This window comes from Nipponia nippon, unplaced genomic scaffold (assembly GCF_047370975.1).
Source record: "Nipponia nippon isolate SJK-2023a ecotype South Korea unplaced genomic scaffold, ASM4737097v1 scaffold_1, whole genome shotgun sequence".
Classification (NCBI taxonomy): domain Eukaryota; kingdom Metazoa; phylum Chordata; class Aves; order Pelecaniformes; family Threskiornithidae; genus Nipponia; species Nipponia nippon.
In genome coordinates, this window is record NW_028262290.1 from 103293576 (window position 1) to 103314039 (window position 20464).

At 38.0% G+C, this 20464-nt stretch overlaps 1 protein-coding gene across 18 annotated transcripts in view; it reads left to right on the top strand.

Annotated features, from left to right (window-relative positions):
- The window catches only part of CTDP1 (CTD phosphatase 1), a 120002-nt gene that overhangs the window by 51488 nt on the left and 48050 nt on the right, over nt 1–20464 (top strand). For 11 of the 18 annotated variants that reach the window (XR_015706420.1, XR_015706421.1, XM_087765307.1 and 8 more), the window contains exon 11: nt 1786–1951. Coding sequence is in view for 15 of the 18 variants with exons in the window: in XM_087765307.1 (XP_087621433.1) it covers nt 1786–1951 (166 nt within the window). In the remaining 3 variants the exon portion in view is untranslated. Of the gene's footprint in view, nt 1–123; nt 250–597; nt 785–1785; nt 1952–6096; nt 6214–7355; nt 7412–7444; nt 7599–10270; nt 10301–20464 lie in introns of those variants that run through there. The other 7 variants (XR_015706426.1, XM_087765248.1, XM_087765272.1 and 4 more) reach the window with 7 other exon arrangements.

Genomic DNA, 20464 nt, shown 5'->3' on the forward strand with positions numbered 1-20464 from the left:
AAAATTTAGTGGAAGGGAAGAAAAACGCAAAATAACTCTTAAGCTGTGATGAAAAACTCTAACAGAAAAGCAGTTTGGTTAGTTCATTTCCACCACATCTGAATCGTCGTTTTGGCTTTGCAGGAAATTCCAGTGTACAGAAATGACAGACTGCGAAGGGGAACACTTCTGCTGTGTTGCTGAGTAGTGCTGAGCTGATGGGGGTCTTCTGCAACAGATAGCACAGTTCTGGGTAGCACAGCAATGGCTTGGTTCTCTTCCCCCACCACCTTTCATTTTCATTCAAAAAAATGAATTCGCATCTCCTGCACCTATCCATGGGATCTGAGAGGAGAGAGAGATGTATTTAGGAAATATGAGCCCTCAAAAAGAGCTCGATTTGACAGCTTTGTGTGGCTTTCAGATTTCATATGTTCTGGGATTGAAGTACTGAGGTAGAAAAAAATCTTGCTATTTAGATGGCCTTCTTAAGAAGCTGTCAAGTTCATGAGAGGAGAAATTATTTTGTTGAACCTTACTTGTGACTGGATTTACGTAATTTAATAATGTTTTTTTGGGGTTGGTCTGCTGATCTAAAGCTGTTTCTTGAAAATCTAGGCTTCACGAGAAGCAGCCATCCTGTGCTGAAACTCTTGTCAGCAGAGACCACACTGTATCCTTTCTTAATCACCACCACCCTCTGAAACAGCTTGATGGTGTCTCACCTGGTAGTTACAACTTGAAATGGCTTGTGATTTTAAATAGTCACTTTTATCCTTGCTTGTGGTAATCATTCCACACACACACAGTCTTGTGGCTAACATAAATAATTTGTGATCCATGAGCTTTATGACCTGAGATCTTTGAACAGGATTCTGGTTGGTGCTGAGCTGCTGTAATGTGTTCCAGGAGTTTAGTGTGACAGCCCAATATTCATAGTTAAACTGTATTGTGTAGTAGTTTTGGCTTATCCAAGTCTTTAATAGTTAAGTAATATTCACAGAAAAAAGTCACCCAAGAAAGGTAGAAGTCTCCTGCTGTTGTTCTAGATGTAGTCTATCTTTTTATTACTATTATAAAGCAATTCCCATGAAGCTATAATTATTTTATCCATTTTAATGAACATATTGACATTCCTTTTTGTATCTCTGTGTTCTGGTTAAATACAGTAACTAACAAGGTAATAAAATACAAACTAAGAGAAAATGCTACCATATTGAATACACTAGCCAAAAAGAAATATGGTCCATTTTGCATCTCATCTAGGCTTAGCATCTGGGTAAACACCTGAAGATTGAGGCTGCAGAAATGAGCCTTCTACTTGCAAACGTCTTGTCTGTAAGGCTGAGAAATAAAGGTATACCTTGAGACTTAAGAATACAAGCATAACATAGATCAGGAAAAATATATTAGAATGTGAAAATTGTTTCCTGAATGGTAAATGTGCCATGTGACAGATGAACTCCGCTTGAGCACAAACCTTAAAGTATTTTAAGGGTAACACATCTGCAGCTACTGAAACCTTTGTCTTCAAGAAAGGTTTGGTGGTTACTTACAAGAACAGTGGGAAGGCAGGAGAGTGAGTACCTTGTCAAAGGCAGAATAAGAATTTAAGCCATCAGAGTGAAAATAAAAACAATCATTGGGTGACTTGACCTTTCTTCTGTTGATGAACACAGACCCCTATTAAGCAAAGTCATAGATATTCAGCATAAATTCAGTCATAAATTGTTTATAGGATTTTATTTCTAGACAAGCTGTAAATCAAGTAAATCTTTCTTATGTGGGACCCCTGGAATTTTTCAGAGTTGTTCAGCCACATCAGCAGCAGATGTTCGAAGAAGACGACCTACCAGCGAGTGAAAATGAAGAGCAGCCTGGTCCATCTAAGCGGAAACGCCAGCCAAGTATGTCTGAGACAATGCCCCTGTACACCCTATGTAAAGAGGATTTAGAAAGTATGGATAAAGAGGTGAGCTTAACTAATTCTGACAGGTTTCTAACATAGTGATTGTTAGTTATGCATAACAGTTTAACTTCTGTTAAATTATGCATGTATGTGAACTGACTTTGTATGCCACTACAGTAACCTGAAATTAAAGCCACAGCAGACTAAGAAGTACAGTTCAGTCTAAAATGCAGTTATGTTCTGCAAAGCAACCTTGAATTAAGGAATGGGAGTGCTCTTGCATGTAAGCAGGCCTTTAAATCAGAACTTGATTTAAGTATAACTTTGTCACACGAACAAATTGCCACATTTGCTGTGTGTTTAGCTTTGCGTGGTGTCACTTTAAACTTTGTTTTCAAAGTAAATCTTCAAATGATCTGGACAAAATCAGTGGCAGGATGGGAGAAGAGAGGTCTGTGGATGTAAAAGGGACAGACTGTAGAGAAGATCAGAGAGCCAAAGGGGAAGATGGGGCCTTGTTATCCGTAGACATGTGATTGCAGTGCTGTTAAATCATAGCTATCGTGGTTCTGCAGGTGAAGGGAGCTTTCTGTTAGAGTGAACTGTACTTTTCTCATACAAAGGCACATTATTTGAAATTCATTGTGAACATCTATCAGCTTTTTATTATTCACTTATCCTTGTGTGTGCTTTTTTCAAATGAGCCACCATTTTACATAATATTAAATGATACGTGGAAGAAAAAATACCTATCGTTGCACACTATGTTTTCATGAATTTGTTACACTGTGTGTGACTTTACTATAAAACCTAGTGACCCTGGAGCTTAAATTAATCTTTGAGCTTAGATTATTCACTGGGGTGGGGGCAGGAGAGTATAACTTGTCAGCTTCGGGCAGTAAGCTGATTACAAGGTTCTAGCCATAACAGGCCTCAAGAGTTATCTTCAGAAAATATAATAAAGGTGTAAGAAGGAAACTGCATATTTCACCAAGGAAAGAAAGAGTTTATGTATACAGCATAGTGTAATTTTGAGATGTGCTGTTGCTAGAGAGGTCCTAGAGGAACTTTGAGCTGGTATTCTAGGGAAAGGTCCAATAACTTTCAACCACTGATCATTTAATCTGAATTTCAGATAAGTGCAAGCTTTTAACTTTACCTGGTAACACTTAGAGTTGATGACTTCTGATTTCTTTTGCTTTTTGTTCCAAAGTATTTTGCTCATTTGGTCTCAGACTTTCACAAGAAATAGTATTTCTTCTTGATGATGCCAGTCCCTGAATCCATCTGTCTCTTCCTTCTGTGTTGTCAGTGGTACTTAAAGTAAATTGTCATTATGTGTTGTTTTTAAGTTTTGGTGTACTAACACTTTTCTAATGCTGTGGCTTTTGGAAAACATTAATGAATTGCTGTTGCAATGTGTACACTGAGCCAAAAGAAAGTGTTCATGTTTACCAGAATTACTGCATAAAGTATTTATTGTTCTGTTTTTAAAGATACTATTTAGGGACCTTGTTAAAAATCTGAATCTTCTCATATTGTTTGTTTTGTGATTGAGTACTCTCTACGCTGCTACAGTTAGACCAAAGAAATTAAAGTTTTTCTATCTACCCTACAAATATAAACATCTTAAATTGTGATGATTTGTTTTTAAATTATGCTTTTACTTAAGCTGCATATTATGTTTGGAAACTAGACTACATGAACTTCAGCAGAAGTGAAGCCCAAATTCCAATGGCTTTTTTTTTTTTCATAGTTGACTTAGCTTTGGTTCCAGGAGTATGATGTGAGATTATAGTTGCTGCCAAAATGTTTGCCTTCCACCAGTCTCTGTTCTCACCCCGTCTTTATTAAATTTACATTTCTCTGATCGTCGGGCAGCTGAACCGATAGAAACTCTTCACTTGTTTTTTTGTATGGGGGTATGTTTTGAGTTTGGTGAGGAAGGGGGGTGAGAGTTTCTGGTATTTTAGCTCCCCGACATGGTTTGATCAAGGATCAAACATTAGCACTGACATGGAGAAGGCCAGACAAAGGACATATGTTGGGGAGGTTGAACTGGACATGGTAGTGCCAGCAGGTCGTCATCTCCTGGGAGCTGACTATAGAGACAGCCAAGGGAGACTAACTTTTGTGGACTAGCCTCAGGACTGCTAGCATCACCTTGGTAAAGATAATGTATTTATGTACAAGAAATGTAATGTAAGTGGTACAACAGGAGCACGTGGTCCAAGATGAGTGAAAGCAAGTTACAGCGTGACTCCGCTGCAGTGTAAGCCACCCCAAGGTCTCAACTGCTGTGTTCCTGCCCCTGAGCCAGCAGTGATAATCGTGAGACCATCCAGCAAGCCAGTTCAGGGAGCTAGTTTAGTCAGAGAAGATTACTTTCCAGGTTAATCTTCATCGTTACCAGCTTCCTGAAATAACTCACAATTGCCACTGCATGAGTGCTTGTGCCTGCAGAAGATGGGAAGAGCTGGGAATGAGCAGTGAAGGCAGAACTGCAGCCCTCTAGCTTTAAAACTGCATCCTCAGTATTTCTGCTGAATTCCCTGGCAAATTCAGATAAGGATTTTTACTAGACCAAAAGGAGTCTTTTAGCTTTAGGCACTGGGACTTTTTTCAATGAAATGAAATAGGAAATGCAAGCATTTATATATACTGTTTCTGTGGACATGACAAGCAATAACTCTTTTTCGCTTAACATCTGAAAGGAAAGCTTGCTTTTTCTTTGCAAAAATTTCTGAAAAGGCCACACAGCCCCAGGCAATACAGAACTTGCATGTAGTTCATATGTGGAAGAGTTTTGTTAGAAGAATCAAGATGGAAGCCAGTAAAGATAATTTAATTACGATTTATTCCCAAATTAAATCCCTTTCCACCCTTAACCTATTTAAACATCTGTTTGTATCTTTTCCTAGTAAAAAAAGCAGTATCTGTTCCAGTATTCCATGGGGAAGAACTGCCATGGATAGGCATCTCTACTAAAATTTGATCTTACATGCATTTTTATCTTCTCATGTTATTTTAGCTGTAGTTGTGCTATGGATACCAAATAAGTCAAAGGAAATGAATAGCATCCTGGCTATTGGGTTGCAGTTTAAGGTCACTTAGCCTTTTGTATCTTTTTCAGTGCCAAAGGTCTGGGAGACCAGATCCAATGGTAGCTTCCTTTCTCTCTGACATGAGGGACTGTTTGAACTTTAGGAAAGTGCAAGAACAAAAGTATTAAATGTAATAGGATTACTGTTCAAAGGGCAGTTGCCAAATCAGAGTAAGTACATAAGGAATGGATCCCTGCTTGGGAAATATACAGCATGCTCATGCTGCTGCCTCACAGTTGAGAGAACATTTTCCCCCTTTCTTTTCTGTTAGCTAGACACGGATTCTTTGCAACTGGTTGCTGTTGTTTGTCTCTGCTATGGAATGGTAAAGGGAAGCAGAATTAAATGCTGCCAGTTAAATTAGCTTCCTTATACTCATTTTTTAAAGGCCTGGATAAATTTTATTTCTAAATACCTGGTTATCTGATGTATAATCTGCAAAAGATTACTCCATAAAAATGCTGTTTATATCAGATTGTATCTAGTATACAGTAATCTTCATGGTATGTTGCTGGTTTCACCAAAGGGCAAGGACTGAAAACCATCTTTAAAGAGGAGGTTTCCAAACAATTAAATGCCGTCAATACTAACTAACTAGAAGTATCTCTTGTCCATAGTACCTGTTCCAGTGTGACTTTTGTTGTCTCAAAACCAATAATCTCACTTACAAGGAAGGTATCTACTTTTCCTTTCATTGACTGCATTGGAAAGTAACTGTTGCAGAAGTCTGTCCTGTAGGGAGAGCGAGCTGGGCTGTCTGCAGCTCTTTCCGTCCCCCCCCCTTACAGCAGGGGTCCACTTGCCCGCCTGCTTACCATAGAGGTACAAGACCGTTCATTGCGTGCTTTTGGCATGATTGTGTGGAGCCCTCGTCCTTCCCCTGGGCTAGGTGGAAGCTGCTGACCTACCAGTCACTACGATGTTGGGCAGCTCTGCTGTAGTTTACTGACAAAAACCAGAAAGTGGAATCCAGGCTTCAAATGACTCTATTCATTTCCAGAAATAAGATTTATTAGCTGAAGTAAGTTGCGCAAAGGAAGGTAATGGCTTACGAATCATGTGAAGACATACACGTGTCTTTCCATTCATAATGAATTATCTCAGTGCAGGGTGACGTGCAGTTCTCCTGCCCAGAGGTTACTCATGGATCACCTTGTGAGGACATTTCTTCAGAATTCATTGAGAACCGCTCCTGTGAACTTCTAGCATATTGATTCTTTTCTGCACTGATACAATTACTTATACATTTAAAGAAGGCCAGCAAAAATGACCTATGATCAATATTTAATAAATTCTGTTAGTCTTGCTGATTTAGAAATTGTTTTTATTTCATTTAAGATACTGTTAATTCCTTTTTATTAAGGATGGTTTTCTTCTGAATTTGTATTCCTAAATGATATTTAGAGAGAACCTTATGCAACTGGGCTAGTATCGTGTATGGTTCCCTAGTCAAGTTGATCTAATCTTAACACTGTTGTGTCCTATGTGCTATAAATAAGCTGTGTTTGTTTTTATATACTAATTGTTTCCTGATGGACCTTGACTTTCTTTTCTGTAAAACTTATTCTTTCTTTGTGGATATCTGTTGCAGAACCAAAAGGTGATTTTTAGCCCTCTGCATCGTGCTAACTTCTTGTAAAAATGTTTACTTGAATCAGCTTTATATAATCTTAAATATTTTCCCTTTCGTAATCAGTGTCCCTTTCATAATTAGGTTGACATTCTTGTGTATGATAAATCATTTGTCAGTGAGATAAGTAAGCAAGGTCAAGACTTTTCAGGCCTCTCTTCCTTTTGGCTACAAATTATTCTCTTGTCTGTTCCTTTAAGAGCTGTGGCTGGCAGTACGGTTCCCTTATTTTACTTTTCAGGTTCTTTGTAATTCACCAGTCCGTGTAAATTGTAGAAATGCCTAGAAAGATTCCAAGATGCTTCCTTATAAAATGCCAGTGACAAAGGAAAAAGAAATGACCCTCTTGTCTCTCTTTCCACACACGCACACCGTGCCCCCGCTGTGAATTATGAGCCTGTGCTGAGCTCAAGATCCAGTTCCCTCTTGCTCATAGACAGGCTGCTGCCACATCCGTGGTAGGCTGGAAGTAACAGTAGGAGACAGACAGCCATAGGTCTGTCACTGTCAACACTTGCAGGACCAGTCTTAGGCAGATACCCAGTACGGGCTTCACTGACGGGAAGGTCAAAAAGGAACTTCCAGTAAGGCAGAAAGATTCCTAATTACGTATTGCACTGCCTTCTCATCCAAGATGGCCTGGGATTACTAATGTCCTGGAACAGCTGCGCACATGTAGTCTACTAGTTGTATGATCCTTATGGTTTTGTGTTTATTACCGTGTTTTTGTCAGGGTGTTTGAGAGCAGCATCTGTATCTTGTCAAGTGTCATCATCTCTGCTATCTAAGGTAAAGTATTTTGCTGGTTTAAATTCCTCTCAGTTTGGGACTTGGGAGAGGGGAAGAGAGGGAGTGAATCCGATACCGGTCAGACCTCCAGCTTTGCCATCTCTCACTTGAGTTAGTGGAGCTGCAGTGATTCCTACCATCTGGCTGGATATGTACTTAGCAGCTGCAAACTGACCACATTGCAAAGGTATGTTCTGTGCATCAGTGCATTTAAGTATACAGATTTTTCTTGAGTGGGAATTGCCTAATGAACTGCTCTTGCATCAAAATGGTTCTGTTGATTTGGTGCATGCTCTGCACATTCTTTTGCTTTTAACGAAGTTGGAATTTTTGTGCCATATGTAAAGACTGTAATTACAACATTCTGCTCCTACATAAGGCCATTTTGTCACTCTGCCTTTTGCTTTCATCTAAGCAGATTTATCCCTTAATTTCTGTTTTGTATTTTAAGTTAGTGGCTATGCCATGCAGTGTATTAAGAGGCAGTGTTTTTCTCCTTCAGTTAGTGAAAGCTATTATCTCAGTAAGTGGTTAGCCTCTTGGTTAGTTTAAAAATACAAATTTAATGTGGAGGATGTGGTCTCTAGTGCAAAATAATAGCTGCCTGGGGCTCACTTGGACACTGAATTGCACATTAACAGTTCTTTGAATTTCCACAACTACATTTCTCATACAAAATTTCTTGTGTGACACCTTAACATGTAGCATGTCATAAATTGTACAGACGCTAAATTTAGTTAGCAGTCTATTCTTATAAATTGTAGCCTTTTTTGAAGTTAAAAGAATGAGCCTGTGCGTACACTTGCTGTTGTCAGCAATTGTCATCCAGGCACCTTGGCCCTTGGAAGTTGAGGTCTGCTTTACAGTTACTAGACCCACTCCACTTGAACTGAACTTATAAAAAAATTTTTTGAGGTAACTATTGGTGAAAGTGTACATACGGAGAGGTATCAAAGGTAAATGTGCTACTCTTCAACAAAAACTTACGAGACAGTAAGAGCCTGTACGAAAACAGTTTCCCAAAACGTCTTGTGGCATAGGCAGACCTGAGGACAGGGGGACTGGCTGGCCTGGCTCCGTCGTGGGCCTCGGCGCTTCCCGCTGCTGCCCGCTCCCTCACTGCAGCCCTCCTGTCGCCTTTCTTCACGCGCCGGCCCCCGGGCTCTCACCGGCTTCTCCCGCATAGAAGAGCAGGTAGCGTGGAAGCTGGAGAAACCCTGGTTCCCCAGCCCCGTCAGCTTTTCGTTTTCAGCGTGGAGTGCTTATTACCGAATGGCTTAACCCAGCAAGGCTAAACGTGTCGCTTGCTTTCTTTCGCTCTGAGATCAGTTTTCTGGAGTGAAACGGTGAGGCTGTGGTGCTAGGAATCAGGACGCTGGTTTGTCTTCGTGGAGCATTTGCTGTGGTGTGGTGGCTGGCTGATGCACCAAGAAATGTTACTTTGTTTTGTGATGATCATAGCCTAAAGCTGGTGTAAAACAAGGAAAGTATTTTTACTGCTTTCCCTGTTTAAGGTTTTGACATTCACCCGTCTCTAATATGGTTAGATAACACAGAAGTAATTGAACATTAAAATATTATAATGTTAAAGCAATTATTTCCCCCATATCTCATCTGATTAGTAGAGAAAACTAAGTAAAGTTGTCCAGTACTATTGTTAATGGTTTGGCAATGAGAATCAGCAGTGTAGAAATAAGAGATCAGTACAGTGGGATGGAGAGAGGAAAGACAAGCACTTACAGGAAGCTGGATATCAGTCATTTGTTTCTGCCTTTTTTTGTTTTGCTTTGAAGAATTCTTTTTCCACTGAAAAATGGAAACAATTCTAAAAAGTAGCAATGCATTTCTATTTATTTTTAATTACAGAAGAGAGAGACATGTTAAAAAAAAAAAAAATCAGTATTGGTCCTGTCCACTCTTGACTGTTATTCAACTAATTGAAAGAAAACTACAAGAAATGCAGTGTAGATAAGGCTATTGAAATTGGAATGGATTATCAACATGTGAAACATATATTTTCCTTTTTTTTTAGTCTGATATTTATCTGCAGACCATTAGTTTATGCACTAATTGCATAGAGCTGGTTATCTGCTAGTTTTTGTTAAGAGGGCATAATGGTCCAAGCTTGCCCTAGCAGCTTCTTTAAGTGTTTGCAAAGAGGGGGTTTTTTTATGTAATATCACGTTTTACAAGGAGACAACTAATTACCAAAGTAGGAAAAGGATTTTTATCTAATTTGGTATTATCTCAAGTAGGCAATCCATTTTGGACAGCTTCTGTTTTCCTAAACAGGTTGCTTAGAAAACATTATTTAAGGATAGTTTCCGGTGTACTTGGACATCTTATTTTCGTTTTAGAGTTATTTTTATGAATTTATATGCCATGAGGAAATATGGGAAACATATTGGAACCTTTTGGCGTTCAGGTGGCACGCTGTATAAATATCTGCATTTTGTAGATAAAAATGGAAACTACCTATATATGTAAGGATTAGTTTGATGGCACTCATGACAAGTTGTTAATTAAAAGCTGATATTATTATATAGAATCTTGTGCAAAATGAACACAATAAGTCAAATTCTTGTCTGCTTGGGCTCTTGTTAGGAGAAAATAAAAGAAAACATATGATTGATTCATTTTTACTATGCCCAGATATTTTAACAGGTAATTTAATCATAAGATAAGTACAAATGGTTGTGCTACAACAGATGTTATTAATGGGCTTCACCAAATGGACATCAACTAAAGAAGCAGTCCTACTTACTTCAGAGCTGACCTCTTTTTGAGGAATCTGATAAAATTTATAGTAATAAGATTGCCTGAGTTTTATCTAGATTTCCTTGTTTATTCTATTGACAGTCAGTCAAAAATTGATTTGATTTACTTGTCAACAAAGATGCTTCTGCCATCTTACATATTCTTCATACTTTTCTGATGCAATCAACAGTTGATTCAGATCCTCTGCCATTCTTCCGAAGGTGTTTTCAGAAATGTTTCATTGTAAGTAATCTTGGGTTTTTAGAGGATTTTCTCATAAGTTATTGAGAAAAGCAGCTTCTTTTTACATGTTGCTATCATTCTGCTAAGCGCAGAGTGAAAATTATTATGCAAATAAGATTAAATCTAAGCTCTGTGTGTTTCTGTAGATATGAACAACTTCTTTAGCTTTTAAAGTATGCCTGGTTATATAGCAAATGCATTATTCTAACGTTATTCCATATGACATGGAAAGTAGGTCTATAAAGCTTCCACCTCTGGAATGTATGTATAAGGTGATAAAAAAATGAAGGTTGGTTATTCTATAGGGAAGAAGGCTTTTACCATATGTTTTGTTTGGTTTTTCTACCAATGCTGATATGTATTTTATGTATTTGCAGCCTTCTCTGCTTGGCCTTAGTAAAGAGAAACTGTAAGCCTTTTACAACTGTTTGCTTGCTCACTGAAAATGGGGCAAAACCTCTTTAAACAGAGTTCAGCAACCTCATTTTAACATATGTGTCTACCTCCATGTTCTAAATCAAATGCAGCTAGGCTGTCAACACTAATTGGCCACAGTTAAGAATGAGTCGTCTGAGCCATGTTAAACAATTTGCAAGGTGATCCCTAACAGAATTCTGAGCAGCTGCATATAGGGCCTGATTGAGCCTCATCATAAGTCTAACATGTGTTTACATTTAAATTTGAGCTGTTATTCTCCATGAGTGATATTAAAAAGTGTCTGCTCAAGTCTTGGTCTATCTGAACTGTTTCTTCGTAACTATTTTTTTTTTTTACTCAAGATGCCCTGATGCTTGTATTTCAATGTAAGAATAAATACAGCTATGCAATATAGCCTAAGACATGTTAAGCGCTATGGAGAATCTTTACAAATACTTGCATAATGCTAGTCTGTTATAATTATTTACAGATTTAATTTCTGTTTGGAATTATGGGGTTATAAAAATGCAAGTCCATTTTGGTGACATAAAGGCCAAGTTATTTATAAATGCAGCACTGAATGACAGTTGTACCATTACCCTTTAATTAGCTATTTTAAATTGAAAAATTTAAACTGTTTTAAATTGAGATAATGCATAATTGCAATTGCTCACTTCTAAGACATCTTCGAGATAAAATATCTTTCCTTCGCTTTGGTAGTCTTCGTTCTTGTCAGGCGCCAGCTTCAGAGAGCACTGAATATAGCCACTCAGCCCTGCCTCCGTGTGATAGTCCTGCAGCTGCAAGTGTTCTACCTCCTGTGTCGGCATCACCAAGAATATTTCCATTCCATGTACAGCTTTAACAGAGATTGTGGAAAAGCTGCAGAACTAGAGCCCCCTACTGATGTAAAAAAATTCCCTGCTGCAATGCAGTCACAAAATGAGTAATTACCTGAATGGCCATGCTGCTACAACTTTTTAATGTCTACAGTAGTGGTATTAATTTTAGATTTTGAGAGAATGTCACTGTTACTTTATATTGTTATGGTTTTTGTATATGAGCTTGCATTTTCTCTTTGCCGGGGTCACAGTCAGCTCTAGACAATATTCTGTGTCGCTCCTCGTAGCAAACACGATGATACTGCTTTCTCTGAGATGAACACAGACAGCTGCCTATCTCAGATATTTTAGTGCTCCAACATCAAACTTGCTTCATCACAGAGGTATTGAGGACTGGATATAGCTGGCATACCATGACACAGAGATCATATCAGAACCTGCATAGTATTCATCACCTTAACATTGAGCTTGTTGTGGAAACAGACCGCTCTTCAGCTGCTGGGCTCATCTTTCACTGTGTTTTGGATTGATTTTTTTTTTTTTTTCCCTCAACTTATTCTGTGCCTAATTGTGGCTATTGAGTGGGCTAGCTATGCAGGACACCTGCACACACACAGTGCTCATATTTTTTCACTACTTCATTTAAAATCTGCATGTTTGATTGTACGGAGTCTGTTTGCAGTCCCATTGACCAGTTCATCAGAAACCATTTCAAAACTGACCTGTCTTCACTGTCATCTTTAAGATCCTAGTACAGCCAATTCAGAAAGTTTTCCCCAATGTTCATTACTTGAGGTGGCTTCGTTAGCTTGAGCACATTGATAAATGTCTCTTGGCTCTTGTGATAATGAGACGAAGCTAATCAGGCTTACTGTAGAGGGAAGTTCATTGACAACCAAGCAATGCTTCGTGAAGCCAGCTGATGTCTGGCAACGCTAATGCTAAACGTAGGTTAAAATTATAAGTTGTGGCAGATCCAAGCTAGTCTATAGCTAGCTTTAATCAGGGTGGGTTTACTAGCTTGTTTATAGTATGCACAAATGAATCTATACTGAACACAGCATATCTGTGTTTATATAGCAGTGTTTTTGAGCTTGTAAGCCCTACTGTATCCCAGTTGTTTTACACAGCGGTAGTTTAAGTTCCTTTGCAGCTGTGATACCTGCAAAAACCTGCACTTGCAGATAAATGAAAGCAGATTTTTGCCTGTCTTTTGGTCTCACCTTAGTATTTTCAATTTCACTTAATAGACTGTGACTTCTGAACAGCTTTATATGATGCTGAACAAGAAGTTCAGGAGTTCAACCTTTGAAATGGAAAAACATTTTTCTCTGAAATATATATGTAGTGATGAATATTTATTCAGTCTCTCTCAGTGAAAAATATGCTTTCAGTTAACCTTGGGATGGTAAAACCTAGCACTGTGCTAATAGAGTTGTTAAAACATCTGATAACAAGGATTCATTGTGAGAAAGCTTTGAAACAGTTGAGATGCAAAAAATACTTTTTTTTTTTGTCTGCATATTGTGTATACCTGAAACTGTTTATGCTTGTACATATCTTCTTTTCGGGGTGAGGATTATTTGGGTTCTTGTATCTATTGGAGTAAAGTCCATAGTTGTGACTGTTGTTCTACAAAGACAATGTTTTCTGATCATGATACTGTTCAGTAACAGACTGCATTTCTGGTTGCAGCATTTCCAAAGTTTGATGTTTGGCTCTGAGCTGAAGCACATTAGAGCCTTAAATGTAATCTAAATAATCTGTAATTCAGGTTGAAGTGATTGGAAATTAGTTCAAATCAAGCTCCCTCCCACTCTTGGATTTCTTATTTTAGTGGAATAACCAAACTGGTGAAGCCCTGAATGATTTTCAGAAGTTTTCAAGGATAATATGCTAAGTGTGCTTGCAGGTTGGCTACAGCATTAACTAATGCCTTTGGGGATGACTTGAAAGAGAATATGTAGATAAGTATCCTGATACTTTTTTTCAGAAAAGCTGAGATTTTCTATTTAGAAGTAGAGGCTGCAAAAACCTGTATCACTTTTCATATTAAAAAAAAAAAAAAAAATATATTTTAAACCTCTTCCACCAGTTCAGCAGATGTTGCCAGATAAAATAGTGAGTATATAGAGAGAACTGTCCCATTCTCTTTTTAAAACCAATTGGACAGACAACAAGCTGGATTGATGGAGGAAACCTGCCCACACCTGTTCAAAGCTGCCTCTGTGTGTCAAGAAATGTGATATCAACTGGGCCAGAGTGGGAGTGAGTTTAAGCAGTAGATTACATTTTGTCCTAGTCTTTGTTATCTAGGAATCCCATTGCTTTTTAGGTTTGGGCAATCAATATGCTATCCTCTACAAAATGCTTGTGGAGGTAAACACCATAATAGATGTGTTCGGTGTCTGTGGATTTTTTCATTTTTGTTTTGTGTTTTTAAGTGGAACTTCGCAAGAGCAGATGCTGTCAAGAGGGCACTTGAACGTATTTTGATGATCAACAAATTTTTGTGAAATTAAGCTTATGTCCAAAGAAAACTTGCTCTGAGGGAATGACTGGAAGCAATAAAAGTAGACTAAATATTTTTTTTTATGCTAAGTGATTTGTACCCAAATTTGTATTCTTTTTTATAACATAAATAATATAAAACCAGATTAGGGTCTCAGAAATTGTACAATCCCTTGATTCTAACGTACTGATACCGTGCTGCCCTCAGCAATTCATTTGCATCTTTCTACAGATGTCTCCTTGTGGCAGTGAAATGTCAGAAAAGATCACTCAGAGCCTAGGCACTGTGCCGTCTCAAATTGCTATGTGTCATTTTTAATAGTATGTTAAGATTTATAACTTAATGTGTCAGCGGTATTTTGTGATAGTATTTAAACATCTTTTGCAAGCATTCTTTCATTAGCAAATTAGATTAATTTATGTTACGAAAAAAAATCTTGATCACTAGAGTGTTCGTGCATGTTTTTTGCTAAATCTGTAGGAATAATAAGAAAGTTATGATGTCTGGCAAAACTGTGCCTCAGTTAATAGCCAGACTGACAGCTCTTAGGAGAGACTTGCAGAACTGTAAAACAAAGCTGCTTCTTGCTGCATATCAGGAAAATATACTTTCTTTAAAGTAGAAAAGATGGCTTTGAGAACAAAAAGTATCGTGATACTGTCTTGTTTTAAAACAAGGGTGAGCAGCACTACCGTGAACTGTTACGACTTTTTAACATAGGGCTATAAAGGTTTACAAGGTAGGAGCTATACTGATACATGTTTGCAGCAGGCTGAAATCCCTGAAGTGTCCACCTGTGCTACCTTTTTTTGTTTAACAGGTATGGATACTTCTAGTCTTTGCCAGGCCTTTTTGTTGGCTAGGAAAAGATTACATTGATGTTAGTCTCTGCTCATTTTGCACACCTGAAAGTTAATTTCTATTGTTTGAAGATCATCGAAGGTCTAGTTGTATAAGAACTTTCTCCTTGCTTCTTTCCCTTCACTCTGAGTTTGTGTACATTAGTATTCTATTTTTATAGCATCAACAGACTCTCTAGGTTTTCCAGTCTCTGGATACTTAGATAGTCTTATCTCTACAAAAACAGCATAACAGAATTTGAGTACAACATACTATTATCTGTGGATTCACTCACTAGCTCATTCCTTTAAGATGAAGGTTTGCCTAAGGTGAAATCAGGACACTTAGTAAAGTGTGGCACTTGAACTTGAGCATGCAGCTTGAGTTTCTGTTCCATTGCAGGTTTTTTTTGTTTTGTTTTTTTAAGATTTGCAGGTACGGAAAAACTTGAAAGATTGCCCGGTGACACAAATTTTGCTGTCCATAAGAGAAACTACTGATAGTGCCAGTAAGCCACAATATTAGCAGACAGTTCGGTTTATCAGTTTATGAAATTCTATATTGGCCACGAAAGAGCATATAATAATACTTTTAACATAACTTTTCCAAGTCATCAGTCTGCTTCCTGTTGCAGACTTACACTATTCAGGTTGTGGCTACACATTTAATAGAGGTGCTTACGCAAAGTCTCTTCTCAGTGGTTTGTTCCTGCTGTCATGTACTGCTATGGCATAGCTGTTTGTGTAGACATAAAATGAAGTGGGACAGGGAACTGGTATAGCTAAGCATAAACCAGCTTAAAAAGGTAGACTGAGGTAATTAAGCTGTTACTATCACTGAGATGTTGCTTATCAAGCAATGAGGTAGTTTTGTTACATGCAGTCCAATCTAGCAGTGGCATTGCTGAAAGTGGCAGCGCTCCTTCCTTCTTGCTTCTGCTCATCTTGCAAGACCAGGAAACCCTGTATTTAAATTTAAACCTACCACCTGTTTGTTGAAGGTCTACTCATTTGTGTTTCTGCTTGATGCTTGGTAGTGTTATGCAGGGGAGGAAAAAAAAAATATGCATAAATCTAACTAAATTCCTCTTCCCTTTTAATGCTCAGTTTTTGTCCTGTAATTTCAATGTTCTTATTCTGGCTGTCTGGAAAAGAAAAAAAAAAAATAGAAGTTTTGAATTTGTGAAAATAAAGCCAAACTCCAGCATGCTACTTCCCCTAAATATTTTTAAGTTCATGGTCTTGATATTTTTATTTCAATTGTCATCAAAGTATTAGCTCTTCAGAGATCAGAAGTGAATGTTTTAAGTTTAATGGTTGATTGTCTGTCCTAATAGAAAAAGCCATGCAATATTAAAACAAACTCCTGCTTAGAGCCTCCCAAGATCTAAACTAGTGTTTTTCCTTAAAAAATATGCACCATTACAAACATGGCAACTCATTTAATGATGATGATGATGAGACTTCAGTAGCAATCAACAACTGCATAAAAGCTTAGAGAAGACAGAGGCGGACCCTTCCCAAAGGTGCACAGTGAGTGACGGGGCAGGAGGCAACAGACACAAATTGCAACATGGGTGACTTTGACTGTACACAAGAAAAAATCTTTTCATCTTGAGGGAGATCAAACTTTGGAACAGGTTTCCCAGAGTGGTCGTGGATCTCCGTGTTTGGAGAGACTCAAAACTCTCCTGGACAAAGCCCTGAGTAACCTGATACAACTGAACCAGCTTCAAACAGGGAGCTGGACCAAGTGACCTTCAGAGGTCCCTTCCAACCTAATTATTGTGTGATTCTAGATGTTTACAGACTAACAAACTCTCTCCCATAAGGTGTGGGTTTTGTTTTGTTTTGTTTTTAAACAGGTGGGGTAAGTGAAATAAAAAAAGCAAGATTAATAGTCTGCTTAATGGAAATGCTGAACACTCGAATGGTTTCCATTTCCTTCAAGCTTGCAAGCATTGAGGATGTTTACTAGTCAAATTCTGTGATTTTCAGTAGGGAAACCAAGACTGAAGAATATGCAGTTTGTGACTGTGTATATAAATGTATAGCCTTTTTTCTGACCAGTTTTGGTTTCACCAACTGTTTCAGCAGAACGCGTTTTAATTTAAATTTAGTGATCCAAGCCATGAAAGTCAATCTCTAAATGAATTATGTGTGAAATAAATCTCATAAAAGCTTTTCTGTAAGGTTTGGTAATATTCCTTAAACTGTTTACAGCAATTTTTTTCTAATCTATCAAAGTAGATATAATAGCACTGACAGACCTAATATTCTCACCTGAAGCATGCCTTCTTCAAAAACAGGATAGTACAAAGACAGCATATGGAGATTTAAATAGAGGAAACTTTTTTATTTTAAATTATGAACAAGACTAGTTTTTGTTACATTTCTGACTTTACTGATTCACCACCTGCTCAGATGAGCCAGTGGTAATTGTGATAGAGAACAGTACAATCTGCATTTGAAGTGCTTGAGACAAAGGGGTGTTGAAGCACATGCATAAATGCATTATGTGACTCTAAAAATCAAGTCAGAAATTTGAAAGGAAAAAATGCTCTTATGCCTAAGATTTTCTCTCTTCTCTAAGAGAGAAAACAGATGAAACAGAACATGAAAGGCGAGTTTTTCTGAGGTTACTTGGAAGAAATGGGACTGAGTTATATCACACATTCTCCCTTAAATTTCATGTACCAAGGGATGCCTTACACTACTTCAGACAGTTTATCCTTCCAGTGACATCTTCGTAGAAGAAAATATTTTGTTTCAAAGTGACTTAAATTCAGCCCAAACCTCTTAATATAGACCTTGTGTATTGTAGGAAAGTTTAATTGTTCACATGCATTATGTCATAATATCACCTCTTCAAGCATGTTAAAAAACTTGCTAGCTTTTTTTGAAGACATCAGTGGTAATGTCTTGCTCCTCGGATAACTGTTCCTAAACATTCAGGTGGTAAGAATATACATAAAAAAGCTATCCAATTCATTGAGACAAAAAAAAGTGAAAAGTTTTCATGTACAGAGGAAAAAATTAAGATCAAAGATAAGTTAAAAATGATTAGATTAGCTACCATATTTGGAAAAAAATTTCCTGATGTCCAACTAAGTGGATTCTTTTCTGTCCAGTAAGAAATGGGCTCATGCTGCAGCCCATAACTGCTTATAGCTCTGGAAGTTAGCAGAAATTAATACTGTTAGCTCATTTCAGCCAAACTTAATAATGGACTCAGAAATATTGGGAAGAGGCACCAAGAAGTGCAGAAATCCAGGTCCAAAATAGGGTTTTTCTTCTATTTAAGGTCTTGCAGCTGAGCTATACAAGTGCTGCAGAGTACATCAAAGTAGTCTAGTCAGTGAGGTTTCAACTGGTCGCTCCTAGCATGCTTTTGGTGATCACCCAACTAAGCTTGGAGAGGAGGAGAGGGTCTTACTTGACTGTGTCTTACCACATCTATGTTTGTTTAATGGTATTTAGTTGTTAATGACTGGGTAAAGTAATACTAGGCAAACCATGAAAATGGTGTTGCAAAGCTAAGCTATACAGTGTAGTAGAGTAGAACAACGTTACGCAACCGAAAAGCTGTTTGCTACTGAGGCGGCAGCATTCCCCTGGTGTGAGCGGAGGATTGCTTCCCTGCCAAGAACCCTACAACAGACCCCTTTCTACTATGGGCTTTTCATCTTACCTAAAGCCAGAACTTTTCGTAAATGATGGTCGGTAACAGACTAAAACCACATTCTTTCTTTGAAGGGTAGCTGTAGATCATCCTCTTACTCACTGGCCTTTAACTCATGTTGCTGGACCCTTTTCTGGAATTTTGGCATGGATATTTTCGGCAGTCTAAATTGAAGAATCATTGCATTTAGCAGCCAGGGAGCTCTTATTTCTGTTAGGGTATCATTGTTTTAGAAGTGCTGCAACCAAAGAAACAGGGCTTCACCCTTACTGCCTCCGGTAGGCTCAGGCTGTCCTTCCTCTCCATCCCAATTGTAACCTGATATGCATTCAAGGCAGAGTAGAAATGCTGTTCTTATTTTCCAGTGATTCCCATCAAGTCTGTCCTGTGGGATAAATGAACAGCTGTATTCTGGCTATAGGTATTGTGGTAATTTTTATTTTATTCTCAGACTTCACCATTTTAAAAAAGTTATAATTTAGATTTACAAGCCTATTACTATTTAATGAACTTTTTGGCAGAACATTTCTTTTGAAAACAGAATAAAGGAAAGGAAGATTAGAGGTATGGATGGCTTTTTAATTGGATAAAGTTGTAGCTTCCAGGCTGCAGCGATGTCACTGACTCAAGAAGGCTTTGGAGAAGTCGTTGTATTATCTCCATTGAGACATTTTCTCTTCAGAGATTTTGAATTAAAAATCATTGTGAATTTTACAATTAGTAACTTTTAGTCCATGCAAATTTATTTTATATTTCAGAAATTGGTAGTTAGGAATGAGCTTTTTGCTCTTTCCAACATCATGAAGCGTTACTGATTTAATTGAAGAAAGCAATTTTCATTATGCTGATAATAATGTTAATGTTTTAGAAGGACTGCCTGGAATCCTTAAGTCAGCACTTGAGGCACCCTAATTACCAAGGAAAGACTTGACCTCATGTTTCTTTCAGAAGTTTCAAGTATTTGTCCTAAAGATCTCAAGAATGTTTATGAAGTTTCTACTCAAATCGAGGCACTGCTTTCCAGATGGAAAATTCAAAGGTATTCAGAACTTCTAAATGGCATCCTTTGAAGGATTAACAGCCTCACTTGATCGTACGCAAGGATACGGGATTGTTGTTAGTGTTGCATTTTAATAACAGTATCAGTATGTAATCTTTAAGTGACATTTCATTTCACTTCTAGTCTAAGTACTGACTGCAGTAGTAAAATCCAAATGTAGTGAACTGTACTGTGGTAGTCACAGTTACCTTGCCTTTTCATTTGCAAAAGTTAAGTGGTCAAATTAATACAGGCGACCTGTTTGGCTTGTTTGGTTTTCTTCCCTGCAGTAGCTGCTTTTTAGGAGCACACTGTATTGCCCAGGGCTGCAATTAAAATGTGTGCGGGCTTTATAGCCAGTGTTGTGCAGCAGTGTTGCAAACGGCAGCTATTGGGACTGCCGTTGCCACTCTTCATTCTCCAGCAGAGTCCCAGTGCGGCCTCCAGGGGTTGTCAGTGGGAGCTCCTGTAAGTAAATTCCACATGGTATTTTTGAATTGCTGTTTTTCAAATATGAGCATAGTGGCTGTGCTTAGCATAGAGCCAAGGATTAAAGCTTTTTTTCTTCCTCACATAATTGCTTTTCATCCTAAAACTGGTAGGTCTTTACCAGAGGCTGCTAATATTTCTACGTGCAATTCAATAATAGTAGACGAGCAGAATTCCAGACCACGAGTGCTAGGAAGCACACGTTACAGGTTTGGTTTTGCTCTCATTGCAAA